The 25,303-nt window shown below is 43.9% G+C and overlaps 1 protein-coding gene across 1 annotated transcript; it reads right to left on the bottom strand.

Moving 5' to 3' along the window:
- Positions 1 to 2,423: 2,423 nt before the first annotated feature.
- Positions 2,424 to 23,993, bottom strand: kmt5c (lysine methyltransferase 5C). The gene is made up of 9 exons (XM_072443807.1): positions 23,661 to 23,993; positions 22,378 to 22,510; positions 20,127 to 20,292; positions 19,209 to 19,318; positions 15,615 to 15,778; positions 14,967 to 14,986; positions 13,364 to 13,500; positions 13,129 to 13,280; positions 2,424 to 10,049 (listed from the first exon to the last, which is right to left on the bottom strand). The coding sequence occupies exons 2-9, from the start codon at positions 22,488 to 22,490 to the stop codon at positions 4,075 to 4,077; spliced, it is 6,837 nt and encodes a 2,278-aa protein (XP_072299908.1). The 5' UTR covers positions 22,491 to 22,510; positions 23,661 to 23,993; the 3' UTR covers positions 2,424 to 4,074.
- Between the last annotated feature and the right edge of the window lie 1,310 nt (positions 23,994 to 25,303).

The following is a 25,303-nucleotide window of genomic DNA, read 5'->3' as shown; positions in this document are numbered from 1 at the left end:
TGATCATCACATTAGCATGTTTCATGTATGTGATCATCACATTAGCATGTCTCATTTATGTGATCATCACATTAGCATGTCTCATGTATGTGATCATCACATTAGCATGTTTCATGTATGTGAGCATCACATTAGCATGTTTCATGTATGTGATCATCACATTAGCATGTTTCATGTATGTGATCATCACATTAGCATGTTTCATGTATGTGAGCATCACATTAGCATGTTTCATGTATGTGAGCATCACATTAGCATGTTTCATTTATGTGATCATCACATTAGCATGTTTCATGTATGTGATCATCACATTAGCATGTTTCATGTATGTGATCATCACATTAGCATGTTTCATGTATGTGATCATCACATTAGCATGTTTCATGTATGTGAGCATCACATTAGCATGTTTCATGTATGTGAGCATCACATTAGCATGTTTCATTTATGTGATCATCACATTAGCATGTCTCATGTATGTGAGCATCACATTAGCATGTTTCATGTATGTGAGCATCACATTAGCATGTTTCATGTATGTGATCATCACATTAGCATGTTTCATGTATGTGATCATCACATTAGCATGTTTCATGTATGTGAGCATCACATTAGCATGTTTCATGTATGTGATCATCACATTAGCATGTTTCATGTATGTGATCATCACATTAGCATGTTTCATGTATGTGATCATCACATTAGCATGTTTCATGTATGTGATCATCACATTAGCATGTTTCATTTATGTGATCATCACATTAGCATGTTTCATGTATGTGATCATCACATTAGCATGTTTCATGTATGTGAGCATCACATTAGCATGTTTCATTTATGTGATCATCACATTAGCATGTTTCATGTATGTGATCATCACATTAGCATGTTTCATGTATGTGATCATCACATTAGCATGTTTCATGTATGTGATCATCACATTAGCATGTTTCATGTATGTGAGCATCACATTAGCATGTTTCATGTATGTGATCATCACATTAGCATGTTTCATTTATGTGATCATCACATTAGCATGTTTCATGTATGTGATCATCACATTAGCATGTCTCATGTATGTGATCATCACATTAGCATGTTTCATGTATGTGATCATCACATTAGCATGTTTCATGTATGTGATCATCACATTAGCATGTTTCATGTATGTGATCATCACATTAGCATGTTTCATGTATGTGATCATCACATTAGCATGTTTCATGTATGTGATCATCACATTAGCATGTTTCATGTATGTGATCATCACATTAGCATGTTTCATGTATGTGATCATCACATTAGCATGTTTCATTTATGTGATCATCACATTAGCATGTTTCATGTATGTGATCATCACATTAGCATGTTTCATGTATGTGATCATCACATTAGCATGTGCGGTGGATGAATCCTTGTTCTTTTATTGTCTAAAGTCGGAGTCTGAGCATTTCCAAGATGCACTTGTCCTTCCGTCCCACAATGCACCAGTCTAATCTTCCTCTCGTCGTTATGAGAAACTGCTGTAGTGAGAATGAAGCGCTTCAGAGCCACAAAGAAGTAGGTCAGATGGAGAAAAGGGAAGAAACAGTGAAACGTTAAGAACTGAGAAGATGAGACTGAGCTTCATCACACCAGGAACATGTGTGTGTATATATATATATATACAGATGTGTATATATATATATATATATATATATATATATATATATATATATACACATCTGTATATATATATATATATATATATATATATGTATATATATATATATATATACACGCATACAGCATACAGATGTGTATATATATATATATATATATATATATATACCATATATATACAGATGTGTATACATATTTACCATATATACATATGATGTATACAGTAGCCTGAGCGTGGCATGTTTGATACGAGGCAGATGAACTCATCTAAAAGGATCGACTGTGATGATGGTTTTTCCTCAATATTCATCTCATTTGTGGGAATCAGGTGCAACATGCGACTATCAATATCTTTTACGGATAATTATCTGGATTAAACAGTCTAAACGTGTGAAAAGATCTTTTTATGACAAAGTCAGCTGCATTGATAAAAAGGATAAACCTTTAATAATACTTTATTCATATTCTCCCCAAGCTTCAGTTTCACAAAACGACTCAAATAAACCGCTGACGAGTCGACTAACGATGCAAGGTGCGATGCAGCCCTGAACACGCTCTATTCAGCCCTGAACACGCTCTATTCAGCCCTGAACACGCTCTATTCGGCCCTGAACACGCTCTATTCCGTCATATAAAGTTAAATATACGAGGCTCGCTGTAGTGAAATGAAACTTCAAGAAACTAAAAAATCTGTTCAAAAAAACTTAATTTGTTTATTTCAGAATAATGACAACGAAGTGAAGACGATAAAGAGTGAAAAATTACCAAAAGAATTAAATGACTTTAATGATATAGACTACAATTGTACATTTCTACAGCACATTCTCAATAACTGCCAATTTATAACACGTTTTATTATTATAAACATAAAACAGTTCAGTACTTCAAATTAAATATAAGTAAAATCTGCAGTTGGGTTTCTATTTGATTAAATACAAAAACAAGGATGCCATATATGCACAATCAATGTGAAATATAAATTACAATAAAGCACCATTTTGAAAATGACATTTTTACTCAAATAAATAATTTTAAGACGGTACAAGTTCATGTGGAAAGCAAGGCGGGTTTTTTCCTTCAAAAACTCACAACATAGAACTCTAGATACAATATAAACAACACCACAAGAAGGAACTTTTCAAACAAACCTGTGAGAAATGTACAAATAAACAAGAGTCACTCAGAGTCATGTGACGTGAATCATGTGAAACGTGGGTCAAATGTCCCATGTTGGTGTTTTTAGTGGAGAAAACATTGCCTTTAATTCATGATCCACTGCAGCTAATGCCACGCCCACGTGTAGTAATGATTTCACCTACCATATATATATATATATAGAACTATGTGTATACTTTATACATTAACTTACACATGCAGCCTGTAAGGGTCAAGCTAGTGACCTTTGACCCACGAGCCTGTGAAGGGGCAGTACAGTCTGTGAGGGACGGGACATAAAAGCAGAAGACTTGCATCAATATGAATATAACTTTAGTTTTAGAGCATACGCTGAACTGTAACTTTAGAGATGTGTCACAGTAGGGCATTAAACTCAAATCTCCATGGAAACAAGCAGCAGGTTAAGCCAAGTTACACGTCAGATCTTCTCCCAGAAAGAACACAATAAACATGGGGATAAGTTTAAAGCCAAACTGTGGAACATTTGAGACTAAATCATCTCAGTGAAGACAAACAAGTGCAGTTTAGGACTCGTTTAGGACTCGTTTAGGTGGGCTTTATGTCTGGACAGATGATTACAAAATATCAATATAAACATAAATACATTTGTGCCCCAAACGCCACGACAACAGGACAAACTGTACTGTCCCTTACAGAGACTCCTACTCGCCCCAGGGCCATTTACAAAAGGGAATCGTTACTGATAAATAGTTGCCTTGAAAAGTCACAAGAACATTTATCAAAGACATAGGCACAAAACTGCCTTTTAAGCCTAAACAAAGTCTCTACGTTCATACATTGTATAGAAAAACAAATCCATTTACAGCTATTATACAGTAGAATAGTTTGGGGCATTTCAACCCATTTCAAATAGTATCCAATGTCTTTATACATGTACTTTGTGTAAATAGTAAAAATTGCTCCATAACATTAGTGAAAACATAAATTCTTTGTACACTATACTAAGAAAGTTGTCAATTGTAATTAGTTTTAACATTTAACGTTAAAAATTAAAGTTTCAATTAGGGCAAAACATAACTAAACACCATTAGTCCTAATTCAGCCTTGACCCAGTTTGAGAGCGTTTAGGGCGGGACCCGTTACCTCGGTTACGGTGGTGGACAGGTACCATGGACTTATTTGCATTCATTCCCCACGGACGTCTTAAAGATGAAAATTCACAAATACAGGGTCATGAAAAGTGGGCGTGGTGATCATAAAGGTGTCTGAATGTCATTAGTCTGAATACTGTAAGTCCAGGTCTACGGTTCCATCCGTGACCACCAGCCTCACTCGTTTAGGTTTGTTCGTGCCCATTGAGTGTGAACTGGGGACCGCTCCGTAATGCGAGGCGCCGTGTTGCTGTTGCTCGTTGGGTTGACACTGCTGTTGCATGTCCTTCCTGCAATGATCGTCCTGCGGTTTGAGTCCAGCAAACCCTCCCAAAGAAAAGGAGGCTGGATTGGTTAGCTGAGGTCCGCACGGCTCCAGAACAAGCCTGCCTTGTGTCCCTGAAGGTTCCATGAGACAATGGTAAGTATAGTTTGCCCCACTTAGTCCTGGGTAGCCTTCGGGTCCATCTCTGAGACCTAATGTTAACGAATGGTCTCCCGTGAAGCTTAAAATATTGGGCAAAGCTTGATATCCGTACGGGAAGGACAAAGGAGGTTGTGTTTTGCCTGCAGTCACTGGTGTGCCTGGGGGAGTGCTGTGGATAAGTTGCGGGCTGCTGTGTTGAGGCATCGGTGACGAAAGGGTTGAACCGAAGCTAAAATCGAATGGGTCTTGTTGGGTAAAACCAAGCTGGTGTTTATCCACACTTGACAATCCAGACTTTTCCTGCTTCATGGCCTTTTCTTGTTGACTCATCATATAGCTTTCTGTCATTTTGCTAGGGAAGAAAAAAGGTCTTGGTAGCGCCGAGAAGTTTTTGTACAAGTTGGCTTCGAAGCTGTCTTGTTTTTCCGGTGGAGGTTTTGTTTTTGGCAACGGGAACGACGTGCTGGGTTTGCTCATTTGCACATTGGACCGACTGGAGGAGGAAGAGCTGTGAGAAGTGTCTTTCGAGGTTGCGTACACTTGAGCCGTGTTAGTTTTATGGTGGCCGCTTGTAGACACTTTATGATGCTGGCTTTTCTCTAGAGTGTTTGCTTTCAGATGGACTTTGGAGCTGGAAGATGCAGTTTCTCGTAGTGGAGCACTGCTGTACAGGTCCTGCGCTGTACTGCTCCCTTGGAACTTAAGCACCCTTTGAATAACGGAAGATGTCTTTTCATGGAAGTTAAAAATGTTGTCTGAAGGAGGGTTGTTATTTTTATAACCAAACAACTGGGGTGAGAGTAGCTTATTGGCGATAGGCGAATTCTGTATTTTGGGTATTGAAGTTTGTTCTTTAATTGTATTGATGTGATTGGATGGATAAGATTGAGAACTCTTGCTGGGAATGCTTGGGCGATGAAAGGTGCCATGGTTTTTAAGAGTGCTGCTAGTGCTGCTGCTGCTGCTGCTGCTGCTGCTGCTGCTGCTGCTGCCACTGCTACCACTTGCGAGCAGTTTGGACTGGGTAGTGATTGGCTTGAGGTTCAAAGCCGATTGGGACAGATTTACAGGACTGTGTGAGGAAAGTGAAGATGACGAGTGTGGCAGCAGGCGTGGTTTATTTACAACAGAGTATGGCTGCGATTTTGGCTCTTCTTTAGAGAGCGATCGCACCATTGGAGTTTTTGTAATAATTCTATCTTTTGGAATCATATCGGAGCTGCTGGGGCCTGCAAAATTATACCCAGGATTGATTGGAAGTTTGTCTTTAGGGTTGTCTTTTGGGACACAATCGAGTGGGCCCGTTTCGCTTTTGGAAGATGGGATGAGTCCTGGGAAAAACTGCAAATCTTCCCCGGCAAAGTTATTACTTGGGCTTGGCGGTCCTAAATATGGAGTCTCGGTGGTCCACGCCTCTGTGGGGCTATGGGAAAGCGGGCTACTAAAGGGGTCGGTCGGCGGATCCAACGAACAAAGATCAGACGGAGAGGATGGGAGAATATTTTGGGGCTGGTAATATCCTTCAAAATTCAGACATTGAAAATCAAGAATATCGTCACAGCAGTTGAAGTTGGGTTCGCCTGCGAGCATGCCGTCTGCCGTCGCGAACGGTGGAAACTGTGACGGCGGCTGAATGACAGAACTAGGAGTGCTCGTACATGGCGGCGGCTGCTGTGGCGGCGGCTGCTGTGGCGGCGGCTGCTGCTGCTGCTGCTGCTGCTGCTGCTGCTGCTGCTGCTGACTGTTCTTTTCCAAAGTCTGTGATGAACACAAGCCTTCTGAAAGCCGGGATAGACTATTGTCGATTTGTTGGAGAGTGTGACTAAGACAAGCGTTGGCTTGGCTGGCCGCGGCGCTGGTGGGAGGAGGGTCAGGCGCCGGTCCACACTTGCGAGGTCTCTCCATTTTGTGCCTTTGCTTTCTTCCTCCACTGCCCAACTCTGGCCTCTCTGTGATTTTGAAATTCTCATTTGGAGGCGGAGAAGCTATGGAGAGTGGTGCTAGCGAGCGCGCCAGCGAAGACCTTGGCTCTGCCTTTAAAAGTGTATTTATTTTATTTTGAGTATCATCTTTCTTCAGACTATCCAACAAACTTATTTTTTGTTTAACCACAGCTGCAGGCTTAGTTTCTACATGACTTTTCGGTTCCACTTTAGTTTCTTTATGAATGCCATAATCATCATCATCATCATCATCATCATCATCATCATCATCATCATCATCATCATCATCATCATCATCATCATCATCAACCACCCAAATATCTTCCGTCCGCCTGCGCAGTTTAAGCACAGGTAACGCGTGGCCATTTGCATCCTTAACTTCTTGCTTTTGCTCAAACATGCAACAAGGCTGGGAAAACCGGTCCTCAATTTTAGGCTCTTTGACCACCACAAGTGTCTGTTCTGGGCGCGGTTTGACTTCAGCTTCAGGCGTTTCTTTCTCATTATCCTTTGCTTCTTTTTTATTGTCCAAGTTGGCATCATCGGCAGTTAATTTCTCACCTCGCTTTTTCAACCGATGCAATCTGTTCTTTGATTTCAGGCTGGCATGAACGTGGGCCCTCGCCGCTTCCATTTCCATATTCAAAACTGATACAGAATCCATGATCGCTTTGAAGGGATCGCAATCCACAGCCTCGTCTTTCTTCTCCTTTTTAAAGACCATATTATCAAACGCAGAATTTTCCATCTCCCAGAGTTTACCCCTCCGTCTTTTGAAACGAATCTTAAAATTAGTTCCTGAGGTCGACTCGTCGCCCTGATCCAGAGGCACAAACTCAGTCTCAGCTTTCACCATCTTTCTCAAACACATATTCTTATCCCCATTGTCATTTTTAGCGTCTTGCGTGTCCTCAATAACATCGTCTTCATCTACATCGTAAATCTTCTTCCCCAGTTTGCACTTCCTCTCTCTGGACCCCAGGACTGGACTTAGTGGCGGCTGGTTAGATCTCGGCCTAAGCACTCTTTTCATCGTTCCGGATCTTGCCTTTTTCTTCATGGCAAATTTCTTCTTATCTTTCCTTAATCTTCCTCGTAGTCTTAATTTCACGCCATCTTTTGAACTGAATTTGGCCCCCACCTTCACTCCAGACACATTCAAATGGCTTGTTGGTTTAGCCGCTTCCACTGCCCCCGTTTCCTGCTCCACTTCATCCACAGCAGTGTGAAACGTGCGCTTCTTCAGAGGGATGTTCGACTGGATGTGCGACTGTAGATTAGCCTTTGTTGACACAGTTAATTTGTGAGGTAGGCTATTGATGCATTTTGCTGGTTGCTTATCACAAATCTTATTCCCAAGATGTGAATTTTCCTCAGTCAATTCCGTGTGCATATTTAATACATCATTTTTGACATTGCGTCTTCGAGCTCTGATGTTGGCTTCGGCTCTTAACCTCGCAGCTCGAGACCGAACCTTTCTCTGCTTAATACCTTGTGGTTTTTTCAGTTCGTTGCTTGCTAGTATAGTTTGTGTAACTTCCACCACATCTTTGGGCAAAACTTTATCAGTTGTTGCCTTGCCCATTTTCAAAATGTCCGACAAGAGAACTTTAGCCTGTTTTAAAACTATGGCATCGTCGTGATTACTACTTTCACACTCTTTGCCTGGATTCGCTTGCTCTTCTTTAGAAGTATCCATTCTACAGCCAGATCGCTTTGCTTTTTGAATTCTTGGAACATTATGAGTTAATTTAGTTTCAACTTCTTTCATTTCAACCTTGCTAAGTGCTTTTGGTGGGTTTTGTTTGGACTTTTCCTCTGACTTCTCCTCCTGTTTTACAAATGTTGTGGCAATTTCCCTGCAATTTGAATCATCAAGGTCATTGCTCTCATCTCGCACCTTGTCACCAGACTTCACCCGCACTTCTTTCACACCTGCGCTGGCTTCTGCTGCATCTACGCTAGCATCTACCTGTTTCTGCGAACACCTCAATGCTCTTTTTTCTGGTTTTTGAGCTTCTACACTTTTCACTACTTTCCTGCAGTTTGGAGCAACCACATTATGACTTGAATCTCGCACACTGACCTTATCGACCTTAGTAACATGTTCTTTGACTGCTGTGCCTCCTTCAGTCGTTTCTACACTGGCACCCACCTGCTTCGGCCTCAGGGTCCTCTTTTCTGGCTTTTGGAGGCGTTTCAAACTTTCCCTGGAAGTTAAATGGGCATCGTTACTTGCATCTTGCACACTGAGCTTATCACCAGCTTTAAAGGACATTTCTTTCACTCCGGTGCTTGCTTCAGTTGATTCTACACTGGCACCCACCTGCTTCGGCCTCAGGGTCCTCTTTTCTGGCTTTTCAAGATTTTTCAAACTTTCCCTGGAAGTTAAATGGGCAGCTTTACTTGCATCTTGCACACTGAGCTTATCACCAGCTCTAAATAACATTTCTTTCACTCCGGTGGTTGCTTCAGCTGCTTCTACCTGCTTCTGTGGCCTTAGTGTTCGCTTTTCTGCCATTGGTTTTTGCACATTTTGCAAAGTTTTGGCACTTTTCCTAGAAGTCAAAGCCGCATTATCCATCTTTGCATCTTGCACACTAACTTTATCGCCAGCCTTGAAGAGCATTTCTTTAACTCCTTTGCTGCCCTCTGCTGGTGGTTCTACACTGGCATCGTTCTGCCTCAGAGTCCTCTTTCCTGGTTTTATCTTTTCTACCATTTTCCCGCTTCCCTTCAAAGTCAAGTCCTCCCTGGCAGTCTTAGCATCTTGCACACGGACCGTGTCGCCGGCCTTAAACAGCATTTCCTTGACCCCTGTGCTTGCTTCTGTGGCCGCTACACTAGCCTCTTTCTGCTTTTGTAAAATTTCCAATTCTCTTTTTTGCGCCTTTTGCAGTTGCACGCTTTTGGGACCTTTTGTTCGCCTGCAAACTTGTTTCCTCAGCTCCTTCGCCTCATCCTCTTCTCGCGGTATCACTACTCGTGTGAGTCTCACGGTAAGATATTGCTTGAATGAAAGTTGTGGCTTTTTAGCACTCTTTTTAGTTTCTTTCATGGGGGTGGATTTGGGCGTGGCTGTGACAGCAAGAGCCTGGTTTAGCGCTGCATCTTTGGTGGAAGTCTCCTCTGCACCACTTGCCTTCATCCTCTCTTCCACAGATTGCTTCATCCTCTCCTCGGGTTTGAGTGCACTGCAGGTGTCGTCTACTTTCTCTGTGGACTTATTATTAGCCTTGTCGTTATCGTGAATAGCTTGGTTTTCTTTGCTCCTCGTCCTTGAAGAGGTCCTCACATGATTTACCCGCCTGTCTGCCACTGTTATACACTTTTTCTTAATGCCTGGGTTTTGAAATGGCTGCCCACTTTTCCGTTGAACGATGGGCGATTTCAGGCCAATTGGTTTAGAGTTTATCTCTGAACAGCTTTTTTGTTTCTTCTGAGTCTTCTCTTTTGGTTTAATGTCTTCCAGCTGCAAAAGCAAAGCCCGCTCTTTGCTTTTCGGGTCCTTACAGCTCAACAAGAAATCAACGGAGTGACGTCGGACTCGGATTTGTACTTCCCGTAGTGTCACTTGGGACAGCAGCGGGAGAGCCTTGTGTTTGAGTCCAGACGCTTTGTTTAGGAGTCGCTTTGGTGATTGTCGGCGTCTCCACCTCTTCGACAGCTGCCGGTTTTTCAGAGCATTTCGTCTCATCTGCTGCGTAAAGGAGTTTCTGGATGGGATGGCTGTCACAAGGAGAAGAAAAGAAGCACGTTAGCTCAAGTGGAAAACACACACACACACACACACACACACACACACACACACGATTTCGTTCAAATTCCATATTAATTTGAGCGATTAATATCTGGGTATCAATTTGATTTACTAAAATCAGCAATTGACCAATTAGAATTAGATATTTTAGTTGAATAGGTCTGTAACAATAATGGGATATTGACAACATTTTTCATCTTTTTTATTGCCCCGATTACCGTATTTGGAATATTTTAGTTGAGGTTAGGAATTATACAAAAAATAAATATCACTTCTTATCACACATCGTTTGGAATCAAACGGAGTTTAAACATTTTTATTTGCAAATCCCAAAAAACAATTATGAATGTTTCGACTTGAAAGCACAATACTTTGATAATTTAGTTTCGTCAAAAAAGGTACATTATTGAAGCTTTTGGTCCCTCAGTGCTAAACTTTGACGCCCTCTGCTGTCGAGTGACTCAAACAGCACCCTCTGGAGGTGAAGTAGCTCCATGTGAACAAGGGGAAGAGCACACTTCCTGGTTCTAGTCAGGACTAATGTGATGGTACTTCCTGGTTCTAGTCAGGACTAATGTGATGGTACTTCCTGGTTCTGGTCAGGACTAATGTGATGGTACTTCCTGGTTCTGGTCAGGACTAATGTGATGGTACTTCCTGGTTCTGGTCAGGACTAATGTGATGGTACTTCCTGGTTCTAGTCAGGACTAATGTGATGGTACTTCCTGGTTCTAGTCAGGACTAATGTGATGGTACTTCCTGGTTCTGGTCAGGACTAATGTGATGGTACTTCCTGGTTCTGGTCAGGACTAATGTGATGGTACTTCCTGGTTCTAGTCAGGACTAATGTGATGGTACTTCCTGGTTCTGGTCAGGACTAATGTGATGGTACTTCCTGGTTCTGGTCAGGACTAATGTGATGGTACTTCCTGGTTCTGGTCAGGACTAATGTGATGGTACTTCCTGGTTCTAGTCAGGACTAATGTGATGGTACTTCCTGGTTCTGGTCAGGACTAATGTGATGGTACTTCCTGGTTCTAGTCAGGACTAATGTGATGGTACTTCCTGGTTCTGGTCAGGACCCGAGCAGCAGCGTTCTGGATGTACTGCAGCTGTTTTACAGCTCGTTTGGAGAGACCAGTGAGCAGGCCGTTACAGTCTAATCTACTGGAGACAAACACATGGATAAGACTCCAAGTCTGAGTCCATTATTACCCCCAGATTTATAACTTGGTTTGTAGGTTTTAGAGCGAGACTCTGGAGGTGACGCTAACGCTTTCTCTTTGTTTCTGTGACAAAGACCATGATTTCAGTCTTGTCTGAGTTCAGCTGGAGAAAGTCGTTTTGCCTCCACACACTGACTGGCACCAGCGGGAGGCGGGAGGCCCTCTGGCACCACCAGCGGGAGGCCCTCTGGCACCACCAGCGGGAGGCCCTCTGGCACCAGCAGGAGGCCCTCTGGCACCAGCAGGAGGCCCTCTGGCACCAGAAAGAGGCCGGTCCACACACTGATCTGATGCAGTGACAGAGTGAATGGTCCAGATTCACCTGTGACGGTGAAACATAGATCTGACTCGTCTGCATCATTGTGGTTGGACACATTTTCACTGCGTGTCATGTGACCTAACGGCAGCATGTAGAGGCTGAACAGAAGTGGACCCAGGACTGACCCTTGGGGCCCCCACAGGTGAGCGTGTAGCACCACGTGAGAATTGATCCAACAGGCAAGTGGGATCAAACCACCCACATCGACCGATCCGATATAATCTTGAGAATCGTTCCATCCTAGTATTATTTTATTGAAACAAATATTGGATGATGCTTTTTTTAAATTTCATGGAAGGAAAGTTAGGCTCCAGTCACCCGCGACCCCGAAAGGGAACAAGCGGTAGAAAATGGATGGATGGAAAGTTTAATTCACCTCATCACTTTGCAATGACATGACTTCAAGTGCAGCAAGTATGTCTTTATCTCCAAAGTGAGTGTGTAAAATAATGAACAGCCTAATCTCACCCCCGGGTGACGCTGCCCCTCCAGTTTCAGTGACAATGAACGTGCAGTAAATCTGAGGCCAAAAACATGCGTATGCCATGTTTGTAACACTGGAGAGGAATAAAGCAAAGTAAACCTTTTGGAGTGCAAACACATGTGTCACTGTGATTTCAGATGCATCTTGTGTCATTTATAATAAACCGCAGCCTATTGCAAACAAAGAGGATCCAGATGCAGCAGAAATATCATTTTTAAAAACAGACAAATGCACATTCAGAGATCGAGAGAGATCGATTATATCACAATGGTTTTGTCTGTACGCATGATCTGAATGTTGAGTCTAAGGTCTTGAATATGAACTCGAGGAAAAGATTAAAACTAAAAAAGATATGAAAACCCCCTGTGGAGTGTGGACCCGCCCCTGTGACCATGTGGGCAGATGTGATCACATTTTCCCAACACGGCAGAGGAACTAGAACAAGGCATTCCAATCAAAACAGGGATATGCTTCATGTCAAGATATAGAATATCAATGAATGAGTTTAAGGCTCAAGGCGACACCTAAAGGTCAGTTCTGAAATGACCTGCTCTGCAGTCAGTGTGAAAGTAAATACCATGAATCCATCCAAGCAAACAATGGTGAAGAGTAACGGACATTTGATGACTCTTGAGAGATCTACTTACATCTACAGAGAATAGAGCCTTTAATGTGTGTTAAGTTAGTGTGGTGTGAATAGTAGCGATGTGCCAAAGGGTTTGTCCAAGTTACACATTTAAAACTTCCGGTTTCATAAAAATCCGGCACCCAAGATGTAATCTTTAGCCGTTAAAATGATCAATTGTGCTTGAGAATTTGAGGGTGAAAATAGGGAGTAAAATACATAAAATTGTTTAGGAAATTTGAACGAAACCGTCATGAAGTTTAGATATGGATCATTTCCTTTGCTGCCGATCATATTTGATACTTTTAAGTTTAATCGCCACTCCTATCATCACATAAAACCATTCATTGTAATATATTCATTAGGCAAAGAGTAACAGGGTCTTTGAACGTACCCGTGTGCGCTCCAGGAGTGATCTGGCGATTCAAATGTCCTTTTTCTCGATGTTTGTGAAGATATCGCTCTCTCAGTCGATACGTTTGTGAATCCTTCGTCTCTTCCGACTCGGGCTTCTTTCCCTTCAGCTTGAAATGACCTTCTCCGTTCCTTCAAATCACACCAAGTGTACAATTTAGCTCAAAAAACAATAGACGGCAAGTATTATACCCATGGATTTCACCAGGACCAACCTTTCACAGGTGCAGCATTCGCACATCTCGTTGCCCTCGCCGAAGAAGCTGGCCCCGTAGTAGCAGGTGATCTCTTCGCCGGGCGCGATTGGGCGGACAACCTCCACACACGCCACGTTCTTCTCACTGGGGACGAACTGGGCGTGTGCCAGAAAACGTGGAGACACAAAGAACAGGTGAGGCCCGAGGGAAGAGTGAAGAGGTGAGGCCCCGAGGGAAGAGTGAAGGAGACAGATGGTGAGGAGAATGGAATACGGCAGCGCATCCACATGAACAGAATATGTGTTTGAACGATATACTTCATATTCAAAGGTGAAAAAGGTTGTTATAACTTTGTGTAAGGGGAAAAGGTACTTCACGTTTGTCTGATAATAATACGTTTACATAATTGAACACATTTCTGAGGGACTGACATAACACCGCCTGACTATTGTTATCACGCTGTTTGCCGTAACCCGACCGAGTCGGTAAAAAACTAGCCGACTGAAAAAATAAATATCAGCATTTTGTCAAAATGAAGCCAAATTATTTTTTTTGTCCTATATAGTGTTGCCACCGCTCACGTCGTTCATCATCATGGTGTTGATTTCATATTAAACTTCGCTCTTTGCATTCTGGGACGGAAACACGCCCAGCAGCGTCATCACTACAAACATGGCGACCCCTGGACTGTTGAAGCCTCTGACCCCTGGACTGTTGAAGCCTCTGACCCCTGGACTGTTGAAGCCTCTGACCCCTGGACTGTTGAAGCCTCTGACCCCTGGACTGTTGAAGCCTCTGACCCCTGGACTGTTGAAGCCTCTGACCCCTGGACTGTTGAAGCCTCTGACCCCTGGACTGTTGAAGCCTCTGACCCCTGGACTGTTGAAGCCTCTGACCCCTGGACTGTTGAAGCCTCTGACCCCTGGACTGTTGAAGCCTCTGACCCCTGGACTGTTGAAGCCTCTGACCCCTGGACTGTTGAAGCCTCTGACCCCTGGACTGTTGAAGCCTCTGACCCCTGGACTGTTGAAGCCTCTGACCCCTGGCGGTCACTGCGGGTCAAAAAATGGCGACGATTTGGATATTTTTTTTGCCTTCAAAATAAAACAGAGAATTTACCTACAGCACTTGAAAAATGTCGGGTTACAGCAAACAGACAGTTTATTTGGGGCAGCCTCAGAAACTCTTTTTTGTCGTGCCTGAAAACATTAAAACATTTCCTAGTTTTTATCTTCAAGAAGCAATATCTATCTGCGAGTGTCTTTGTTCAGGAGCAAACGCAGGACACTAAATAAACCCAGAATGTTAATATCAGCATTTTGATTGAAAGACGACTCGATTGCTGCAGCCCTGAAATGGAATGACTCGAGTGTTGTACAGCTCAGGTCCATCTACGAAAGTGTTCACGGGGATTCTGAGGCTTCAGAGTTATTATCTTAATATTATGTCTCTATTATGACATACACATTTTTGTTCAGACGTTTCATTTTTTCCCCATCAACTCTTGACATTTTTTTCATGTAGAGGTTAAATATGATATTCTAATTGTGTATATCTTCAAAACAATCTTGGACATAATGCACAATGCCATTTACACTAAATGTTGATGTAAAATAATTACCTTGCAGTTGGGCTTGCAGTCTTCAGTTCACACAGCAGGTGGCAGCAAAACACACAAAAGAACAAGTTCAGTCACAAAACCACAAGCGTCTATCCTCCCACAAGCGTCTATCCTCCCACAAGCGTCTATCCTCCCACAAGCGTCTATCCTCCCACAAGCGTCTATCCTCCCACAAGCGTCTATCCTCCCACAAGCGTCTATCCTCCCACAAGCGTCTATCCTCCCACAAGCGTCTATCCTCCCACAAGCGTCTATCCTCCCACAAGCGTCTATCCTCCCACAAGCGTCTATCCTCCCACAAGCGTCTATCCTCCCACAAGTATCCTTCTTCACTAAACTCCCTTTACTAAGCGCCCTTTACTAAATTACCTTTAATAAAGCAAACGCCCTTTACTAAACTACACTCCTTTACTAAGCGTCCCTTAACAAAACACTCCTTTACTAAGCGCCCTTTACAAAACTACTCCTTTACTAAGCACCCTTTACTAAACTAAACTCCTTTACTAAGCACCCTTTACTAAACTACTCCTTTACTAAGCGCCCTTTACAAAACTACACTCCTTTACTAAGCACCCTTTACTAAGCTACACTCCTTTACTAAGCGCCCTTTTGTCTTTGATGACCGCCAAGCAGTTTCACGTGACTGACCGTGGTTGATGAAGGCGGCCGGTCCGAGCCACAGTTGGGCGCAGCGTTTCCGAGTCGAGTACATGACGCTGAAGTCGTTGACTCCGGCTCGAAGCACCGCGCTATCGGACGGGCTCAGCTCAGCAATACAGCCCAGCAACACCTCCACACGTTCTCCCACAAACCTGAAGAACAGAAACCTGAAACACCTCCACACGTTCTCCCACAAACCTGAAGAACAGAAACATGAAACACCTCCACACGTTCTCCCACAAACCTGAGAAGAACAGAAACATGAAACACCTCCACACGTTCTCCCACAAACCTGAGAACAGAAACATGAAACACCTCCACACGTTCTCCCACAAACCTGAGAAGAACAGAAACATGAAACACCTCCACACGTTCTCCCACAAACCTGAGAACAGAAACATGAAACACCTCCACACGTTCTCCCACAAACCTGAGAAGAACAGAAACATGAAACAACTCCACACGTTCTCCCACAAACCTGAGAACAGAAACATGAAACACCTCCACACGTTCTCCCACAAACCTGAGAAGAACAGAAACCTGAAACACCTCCACACGTTCTCCCACAAACCTGAGAAGAACAGAAACATGAAACACCTCCACACGTTCTCCCACAAACCTAAGAACAGAAACATGAAACACCTCCACACGTTCTCCCACAAACCTGAGAAGAACAGAAACATGAAACACCTCCACACGTTCTCCCACAAACCTAAGAACAGAAACATGAAACACCTCCACACGTTCTCCCACAAACCTGAGAACAGAAACATGAAACACCTCCACACGTTCTCCCACAAACCTGAGAACAGAAACATGAAACACCTCCACACGTTCTCCCACAAACCTGAGAAGAACAGAAACATGAAACACCGCCAAACGTTCTCCCACAAACCTGAGAACAGAAACATGAAACACCTCCACACGTTCTCCCACAAACCTGAGAAGAACAGAAACATGAAACAACTCCACACGTTCTCCCACAAACCTGAGAAGAACAGAAACATGAAACACCGCCACACGTTCTCCCACAAACCTGAGAAGAACAGAAACCTGAAACACCTCCACACGTTCTCCCACAAACCTGAGAAGAACAGAAACATGAAACACCTCCACACGTTCTCCCACAAACCTGAGAACAGAAACATGAAACACCTCCACACGTTCTCCCACAAACCTAAGAACAGAAACATGAAACACCTCCACACGTTCTCCCACAAACCTGAGAAGAACAGAAACATGAAACACCTCCACACGTTCTCCCAAAAACCTGAGAAGAACAGAAACATGAAACACCTCCACACGTTCTCCCACAAACCTGAGAAGAACAGAAACATGAAACACCTCCACACGTTCTCCCACAAACCTGAGAAGAACAGAAACATGAAACACTTCCACACGTTCTCCCACAAACCTGAGAAGAACAGAAACATGAAACACCTCCACACGTTCTCCCACAAACCTGAGAACAGAAACATGAAACACCTCCACACGTTCTCCCACAAACCTGAGAAGAACAGAAACATGAAACACCTCCACACGTTCTCCCACAAACCTGAGAACAGAAACCTGAAACACCTCCACACGTTCTCCCACAAACCTGAGAAGAACAGAAACATGAAACACCTCCACACGTTCTCCCACAAACCTGAGAAGAACAGAAACCTGAAACACCTCCACACGTTCTCCCACAAACCTGAGAAGAACAGAAACATGAAACACCTCCACACGTTCTCCCACAAACCTGAGAACAGAAACATGAAACACCTCCACACGTTCTCCCACAAACCTGAGAAGAACAGAAACCTGAAACACCTCCACACGTTCTCCCACAAACCTGAGAAGAACAGAAACATGAAACACCTCCACACGTTCTCCCACAAACCTGAGAACAGAAACATGAAACACCTCCACACGTTCTCCCACAAACCTGAGAACAGAAACATGAAACACCTCCACACGTTCTCCCACAAACCTGAGAAGAACAGAAACCTGAAACACCTCCACACGTTCTCCCACAAACCTGAGAACAGAAACATGAAACACCTCCACACGTTCTCCCACAAACCTGAGAAGAACAGAAACATGAAACAACTCCACACGTTCTCCCACAAACCTGAGAACAGAAACCTGAAACACCTCCACACGTTCTCCCACAAACCTGAGAAGAACAGAAACCTGAAACACCTCCACACGTTCTCCCACAAACCTGAGAACAGAAACATGAAACACCTCCACACGTTCTCCCACAAACCTGAGAAGAACAGAAACATGAAACACCTCCACACGTTCTCCCACAAACCTGAGAAGAACAGAAACATGAAACAACTCCACACGTTCTCCCACAAACCTGAGAACAGAAACCTGAAACACCTCCACACGTTCTCCCACAAACCTGAGAAGAACAGAAACCTGAAACACCTCCACACGTTCTCCCACAAACCTGAGAAGAACAGAAACATGAAACACCTCCACACGTTCTCCCACAAACCTGAGAACAGAAACATGAAACACCTCCACACGTTCTCCCACAAACCTGAGAAGAACAGAAACATGAAACACCTCCACACGTTCTCCCACAAACCTGAGAACAGAAACATGAAACACCTCCACACGTTCTCCCACAAACCTGAGAAGAACAGAAACATGAAACACCAGTATAGAGTATGAAGTATAGAGTATGAAGTATACAGTATGAAGTATAGAGTATGAAGTATACAGTATACAGTATACAGTATGAAGTATAGAGTATACAGTATGAAGTATAGAGTATGAAGTATAGAGTATGAAGTATACAGTATACAGTATGAAGTATACAGTATGAAGTATACAGTATGAAGTATAGAGTATGAAGTATAGAGTATGAAGTATGAAGTATGAAGTATAGAGTATGAAGTATAGAGTATGAAGTATAGAGTATGAAGTATAGAGTATGAAGTATAGAGTATGAAGTATAGAGTATGAAGTATACAGTATACAGTATGAAGTATACGGTATGAAGTATAGAGTATGAAGTATAGAGTATGAAGTATACAGTATGAAGTATGAAGTATACAGTATGAAGTATAGAGTATACAGTATGAAGTATACAGTATGAAGTATACAGTATGAAGTATAGAGTATGAAGTATAGAGTATACAGTATGAAGTATACAGTATGAAGTATAGAGTATACAGTATGAAGTATACAGTATGAAGTATACAGTATGAAGTATACAGTATGAAGTATAGAGTATACAGTATGAAGTATACAGTATGAAGTATAGAGTATGAAGTATAGAGTATGAAGTATAGAGTATGAAGTATAGAGTATACAGTATGAAGTATACAGTATGAAGTATACAGTATGAAGTTTAGAGTATGAAGTATAGAGTATACAGTATGAAGTATACAGTATGAAGTATAGAGTATACAGTATGAAGTATACAGTATGAAGTATACAGTATGAAGTATACAGTATGAAGTATAGAGTATACAGTATGAAGTATACAGTATGAAGTATACAGTATGAAGTATACAGTATGAAGTATAGAGTATACAGTATGAAGTATAGAGTATACAGTATGAAGTATAGAGTGAATACCAGTGTCTCGAGGCTGTGATCTTGGCCCCGTTTGTCTCTGAGGAATATCGGTCACATGACTCCAGCTTCACGCCGCTGTCCAACAGGAACGCACTCAGGTAACGGTAAACCTGCAACACAAACACACACGGGCTCACAGACGCTCGGCTCACAGACGCTCTGCTCACAGACAGTGCTCACAGACAGTGCTCACAGACACAGCTCACAGACACAGCTCACAGACACAGCTCACAGACACAGCTCACAGACAGTGCTCACAGACAGTGCTCACAGACAGTGCTCACAGACACAGCTCACAGACACAGCTCACAGACAGTGCTCACAGACAGAGCTCACAGACAGTGCTCACAGACAGTGCTCACAGACAGTGCTCAGAGACAGTGCTCACAGACACAGCTCACAGACACAGCTCACAGACAGAGCTCACAGACAGAGCTCACAGACAGTGCTCACAGACAGTGCTCACAGACAGTGCTCACAGACACAGCTCACAGACACAGCTCACAGACAGTGCTCACAGACAGTGCTCACAGACAGTGCTCACAGACAGTGCTCACAGACAGTGCTCACAGACACAGCTCACAGACACAGCTCACAGACACAGCTCACAGACAGTGCTCACAGACAGAGCTCACAGACAGTGCTCACAGACAGTGCTCACAGACAGTGCTCACAGACAGTGCTCACAGACAGTGCTCAGAGACAGTGCTCACAGACACAGCTCACAGACACAGCTCACAGACAGAGCTCACAGACAGTGCTCACAGACAGTGCTCACAGACACAGCTCACAGACACAGCTCACAGACAGTGCTCACAGACAGAGCTCACAGACAGTGCTCACAGACAGTGCTCACAGACAGTGCTCACAGACAGTGCTCACAGACAGTGCTCACAGACAGTGCTCACAGACACTCACGTGTTGCCGGAGCAGCTCTTGTCTGTGCCCTCCCAGAGCGTTGAAGTAGTTGCCGGCCAGTTCTCCGTCGGTCAGAGCCTCAAACGTGGCGTCGAAGTCTCTGGTCCTCTGGAACCTCAGCAGGGTCTCCTTTAAGTTCCCCCAGCGCCGGACCTCAGGGGGCGGGCTGCAACAGACCAGACCACAGACATGAGACAGACCACAGACATGAGACAGACCACAGACATGACACAGACCACAGACATGACACAGACCACATACATGACACAGACCACATACATGACACAGACCACAGACATGACACAGACATGATACAGACACCACAGACATGATACAGACACCACAGACATGACACAGACCACATACATGACACAGACATGATACAGACACCACAGACATGAGACAGACCACAGACATGACACAGACCACAGACATGACACAGACATGATACAGACACCACAGACATGATACAGACACCACAGACATGATACAGACACCACAGACATGATACAGACACCACAGACATGATACAGACACCACAGACATGAGACAGACACCACAGACATGAGACAGACCACAGACATGACACAGACACCACAGACATGACACAGACACCACAGACATGACACAGACCACATACATGACACAGACATGATACAGACACCACAGACATGATACAGACACCACAAACATGACACAGACCACAGACATGGCACAGACCACAGACATGGCACAGACCACAGACATGGCACAGACCACAGACATGACACAGACATGACACAGACACCACAGACATGACACAGACCACATACATGACACAGACATGACACAGACACCACAGACATGACACAGACCACAGACATGACACAGACATGACACAGACACCACAGACATGACACAGACCACATACATGACACAGACCACATACATGACACAGACATGACACAGACACCACAGACATGATACAGACACCACAGACATGATACAGACACCACAGACATGATACAGACACCACAGACATGATACAGACCACAGACATGGCACAGACCACAGACATGACACAGACCACAGACATGGCACAGACCACAGACATGATACAGACACCACAGACATGAGACAGACCACAGACATGAGACAGACCACAGACATGACACAGACCACATACATGACACAGACCACAGACATGACACAGACCACATACATGACACAGACCACAGACATGACACAGACATGATACAGACACCACAGACATGATACAGACACCACAGACATGAGACAGACCACAGACATGAGACAGACCACAGACATGACACAGACACCACAGACATGACACAGACACCACAGACATGACACAGACCACATACATGACACAGACCACATACATGACACAGACATGACACAGACACCACAGACATGATACAGACACCACAGACATGATACAGACACCACAAACATGACACAGACCACAGACATGGCACAGACCACAGACATGACACAGACCACAGACATGGCACAGACCACATACATGGCACAGACCACAGACATGGCACAGACCACAGACATGACACAGACCACAGACATGAGACAGACCACAGACATGGCACAGACCACAGACATGAGACAGACCACAGACATGGCACAGACACCACAGACATGATACAGACACCACAGACATGAGACAGACCACAGACATGAGACAGACCACAGACATGGCACAGACACCACAGACATGATACAGACACCACAGACATGAGACAGACCACAGACATGAGACAGACCACAGACATGACACAGACACCACAGACATGATACAGACACCACAGACATGAGACAGACCACAGACATGACACAGACACCACAGACATGATACAGACACCACAGACATGATACAGACACCACAGACATGACACAGACACCACAGACATGGCACAGACACCACAGACATGATACAGACACCACAAACATGACACAGACCACAGACATGGCACAGACCACAGACATGGCACAGACCACAGACATGACACAGACCACAGACATGGCACAGACCACAGACATGGCACAGACCACAGACATGGCACAGACCACAGACATGGCACAGACCACAGACATGACACAGACCACAGACATGAGACAGACCACAGACATGACACAGACCACAGACATGAGACAGACCACAGACATGATACAGACCACAGACATGATACAGACCACAGACATGATACAGACATGCGGCGGGCCCAGCGTCACTCACCTGACGTTCATCTTGTGCGTGCTGAAGCCCAGGAGCGGGTCCAGCACGAGGCTGGTGGCCAGGTCATCCGTCTCACACAGCTCCCTCACACTCATTCTAGTGCAGCAGTCCATCGCCTCCCACCATCAGCATGCTGCAACACAGGAGGGACCAGGTGAGCCAGGAGGACCAGGGGGAGGGGCCAGGTGAGCCAGGAGGACCAGGGGGAGGGACCAGGTGAGCCAGGAGGACCAGGGGGAGGGACCAGGTGAGCCAGGAGGACCAGGGGGAGGGACCAGGTGAGCCAGGAGGACCAGGGGGAGGGACCAGGTGAGCCAGGAGGACCAGGGGGAGGGACCAGGTGAGCCAGGAGGACCAGGGGGAGGACTCTAGGTCCTCCTCATCTCCACCTGAAGAACCACCGACTATTGATGATACAGTCACTAAAGTCATTATCGGGACAATCACAGCTCTGACCCCGACACCGGGTCCGACATGACCACCGTGTCGGACCAACGTTTACCATCAGCAGCAACAGAGACGATAAACCAGGACCAAGGCCAGATCTAAAAGCAGAAATAAGACGCTTAAACCGATCCAAACCTGAACTTAAAAAGAACTAAACCAGGTTTAACTCAGGCCCATGACAGGTGTCAATCAGGACTAAAGCAAGTCAGAAATAAGACCAAAGAAAAATGACTCTAAACTTAAGCTGGTTTAACCAGAGTCTAACATTAAAAACTAGATCAGATCTAAATTTGGACAGAAACACGAATAAACAAGATATAAACAAGATATAAACCAGGTCCAAGTATCACTAACCTCAGAACAACCCTGAACCAGGGTCTAAACCAGAGCTAACCCGGGTCTAAACCAGAGCTAACCCGGGTGTAAAGCAGAACTAACCCGGGTCCAGGAGCCCGGCTCCGGGTCCATCTCCTTCATGAATGACTGCAGTGCTGTGTAAACACCGCAGTGACAACATCACACTTTTACATCCCTCGAAATCAAATCCATTTCCAGATTCCCACCGCGCGTGACCACAGCGTGACCACAGCGTGACCACAGCGTGACCACAGCGTGACCACAGCGTGACCACAGCCGGACCTCCAGCATGAGAGTGCTTGTGCTTGTGCTTGTGCTGCGGAGAAGCAGCAGGTTCTCAGCTGAGAGGAAAGGCCAGCACGGAGCTAGTTAGCATGTTAGCATTCCGAAGCTAACAGCTTTCGCGGCTACATTCACCCTTTGACGTGAAACGGCAGAACGCGCCGCCCGGAGCACGCGCGCTTCCGCCGGGCACGTACCTGGGAGTCGTTTGAAGTCGACAGAAGTATCGTCAAAAGGACCGTCACCGCAAGCACCGGCTCGCAGCGCGTTTCTCCGCCGTGTTCAGGCGTTAGCTTAGCCGCACACCCGAGCTAGCTTCCCCTGCCGTGTTGCAGCCGCAGCAGGAAAATGGAGTCTCTCTTTCCTCTGCTCCAAAACAAGTCAGGAATGCGTGGATTCCGCACACAAACACGCGTTTACCGGAGCGTTTACCGCACGGTCCCGCGGGGGCAAGTGGATCCACGTCCCAACCAGGCGCTGCAGCACAAATAAGGCTTTAATTAGCTTCACACAGGGCTCGCGCTGCTATCAAAAGTTGATAACATCCGCTGCAACCGAACTACGAGGGCTGCGCACGTAGACACGCCTCCCCGCACGTAGACACGCCCCCCTGCGCTGCTATTCGCTCTGGACAAGGTCAGTTTGGGAGAAGCAAAGTTTAGAAAAGCATCTGATAAAAGCCTAAATATTAAAATGTTACCGTCCTCTAACTCATTTAAAACGCATACAACACATTCATACATGAAGTACAAACACTCGGATTCCATCATTTAGAAGACGTGTTTGGGTCATTTATTTCTATAAAGTTTTTGCTTTTAAACGTGAACAAATATGAGGAAACCTTCTGTCCAGGATTAATGACACATTAAGAACATGTGTAAAGATGTATAAACATGTGTTAACATGTGTAAACATGTATAAACATGTATAAACATGTGTTAACATGTGTAAACATGTATAAACATGTGTAAACATGTATAAACATGTATACACATGTGTAAACATGTGTAAAGTGTATAAACATGTGTAAACATGCATAAACATGTGTAAAGTGTATAAACATGTGTAAACATGTATAAACATGTGTAAAGTGTATAAACATGTGTAAACATGTATAAACATGTGTAAACATGTGTAAACATGTATAAACATGTATAAACATGTGTAAACATGTATAAACATGTATACACATGTGTAAACATGTGTAAAGTGTATAAACATGTGTAAACATGCATAAACATGTGTAAAGTGTATAAACATGTGTAAACATGTATAAACATGCATAAACATGTGTAAAGTGTATAAACATGTGTAAACATGTATAAACATGTGTAAACATGTGTAAACATGTATAAACATGTGTTAACATGTGTAAACATGTATAAACATGTGTAAACATGTATACACATGTGTAAACATGTGTAAAGTGTATAAAAATGTGTAAAGATGTATAAACATGTGTAAAGTGTATAAACATGTGTAAACATGCATAAACATGTGTAAAGTGTATAAACATGTGTAAACATGTATAAACATGTGTAAACATGTGTAAAGTGTATAAACATGTGTAAACATGTATAAACATGTGTAAACATGTATAAACATGTATACACATGTGTAAACATGTGTAAACATGTATAAACATGTATACACATGTGTAAACATGTGTAAAGTGTATAAAAATGTGTAAAGATGTATAAACATGTGTAAAGTGTATAAACATGTGTAAACATGTATAAACATGTGTAAAGTGTATAAACATGTGTAAACATATATGGCCATGTATAAACATGTGTAAACATTTGTAAAGTGTATAAACATGTGTAAACATGTGTAAAGT

Source organism: Eucyclogobius newberryi, unplaced genomic scaffold, assembly GCF_026437365.1.
Source record: "Eucyclogobius newberryi isolate DKJ021-1_F unplaced genomic scaffold, fEucNew1.0.hap1 SCAF_13, whole genome shotgun sequence".
NCBI lineage: Eukaryota > Metazoa > Chordata > Actinopteri > Gobiiformes > Gobiidae > Eucyclogobius > Eucyclogobius newberryi.
This window is presented reverse-complemented; position numbering and strand designations above follow the sequence as displayed.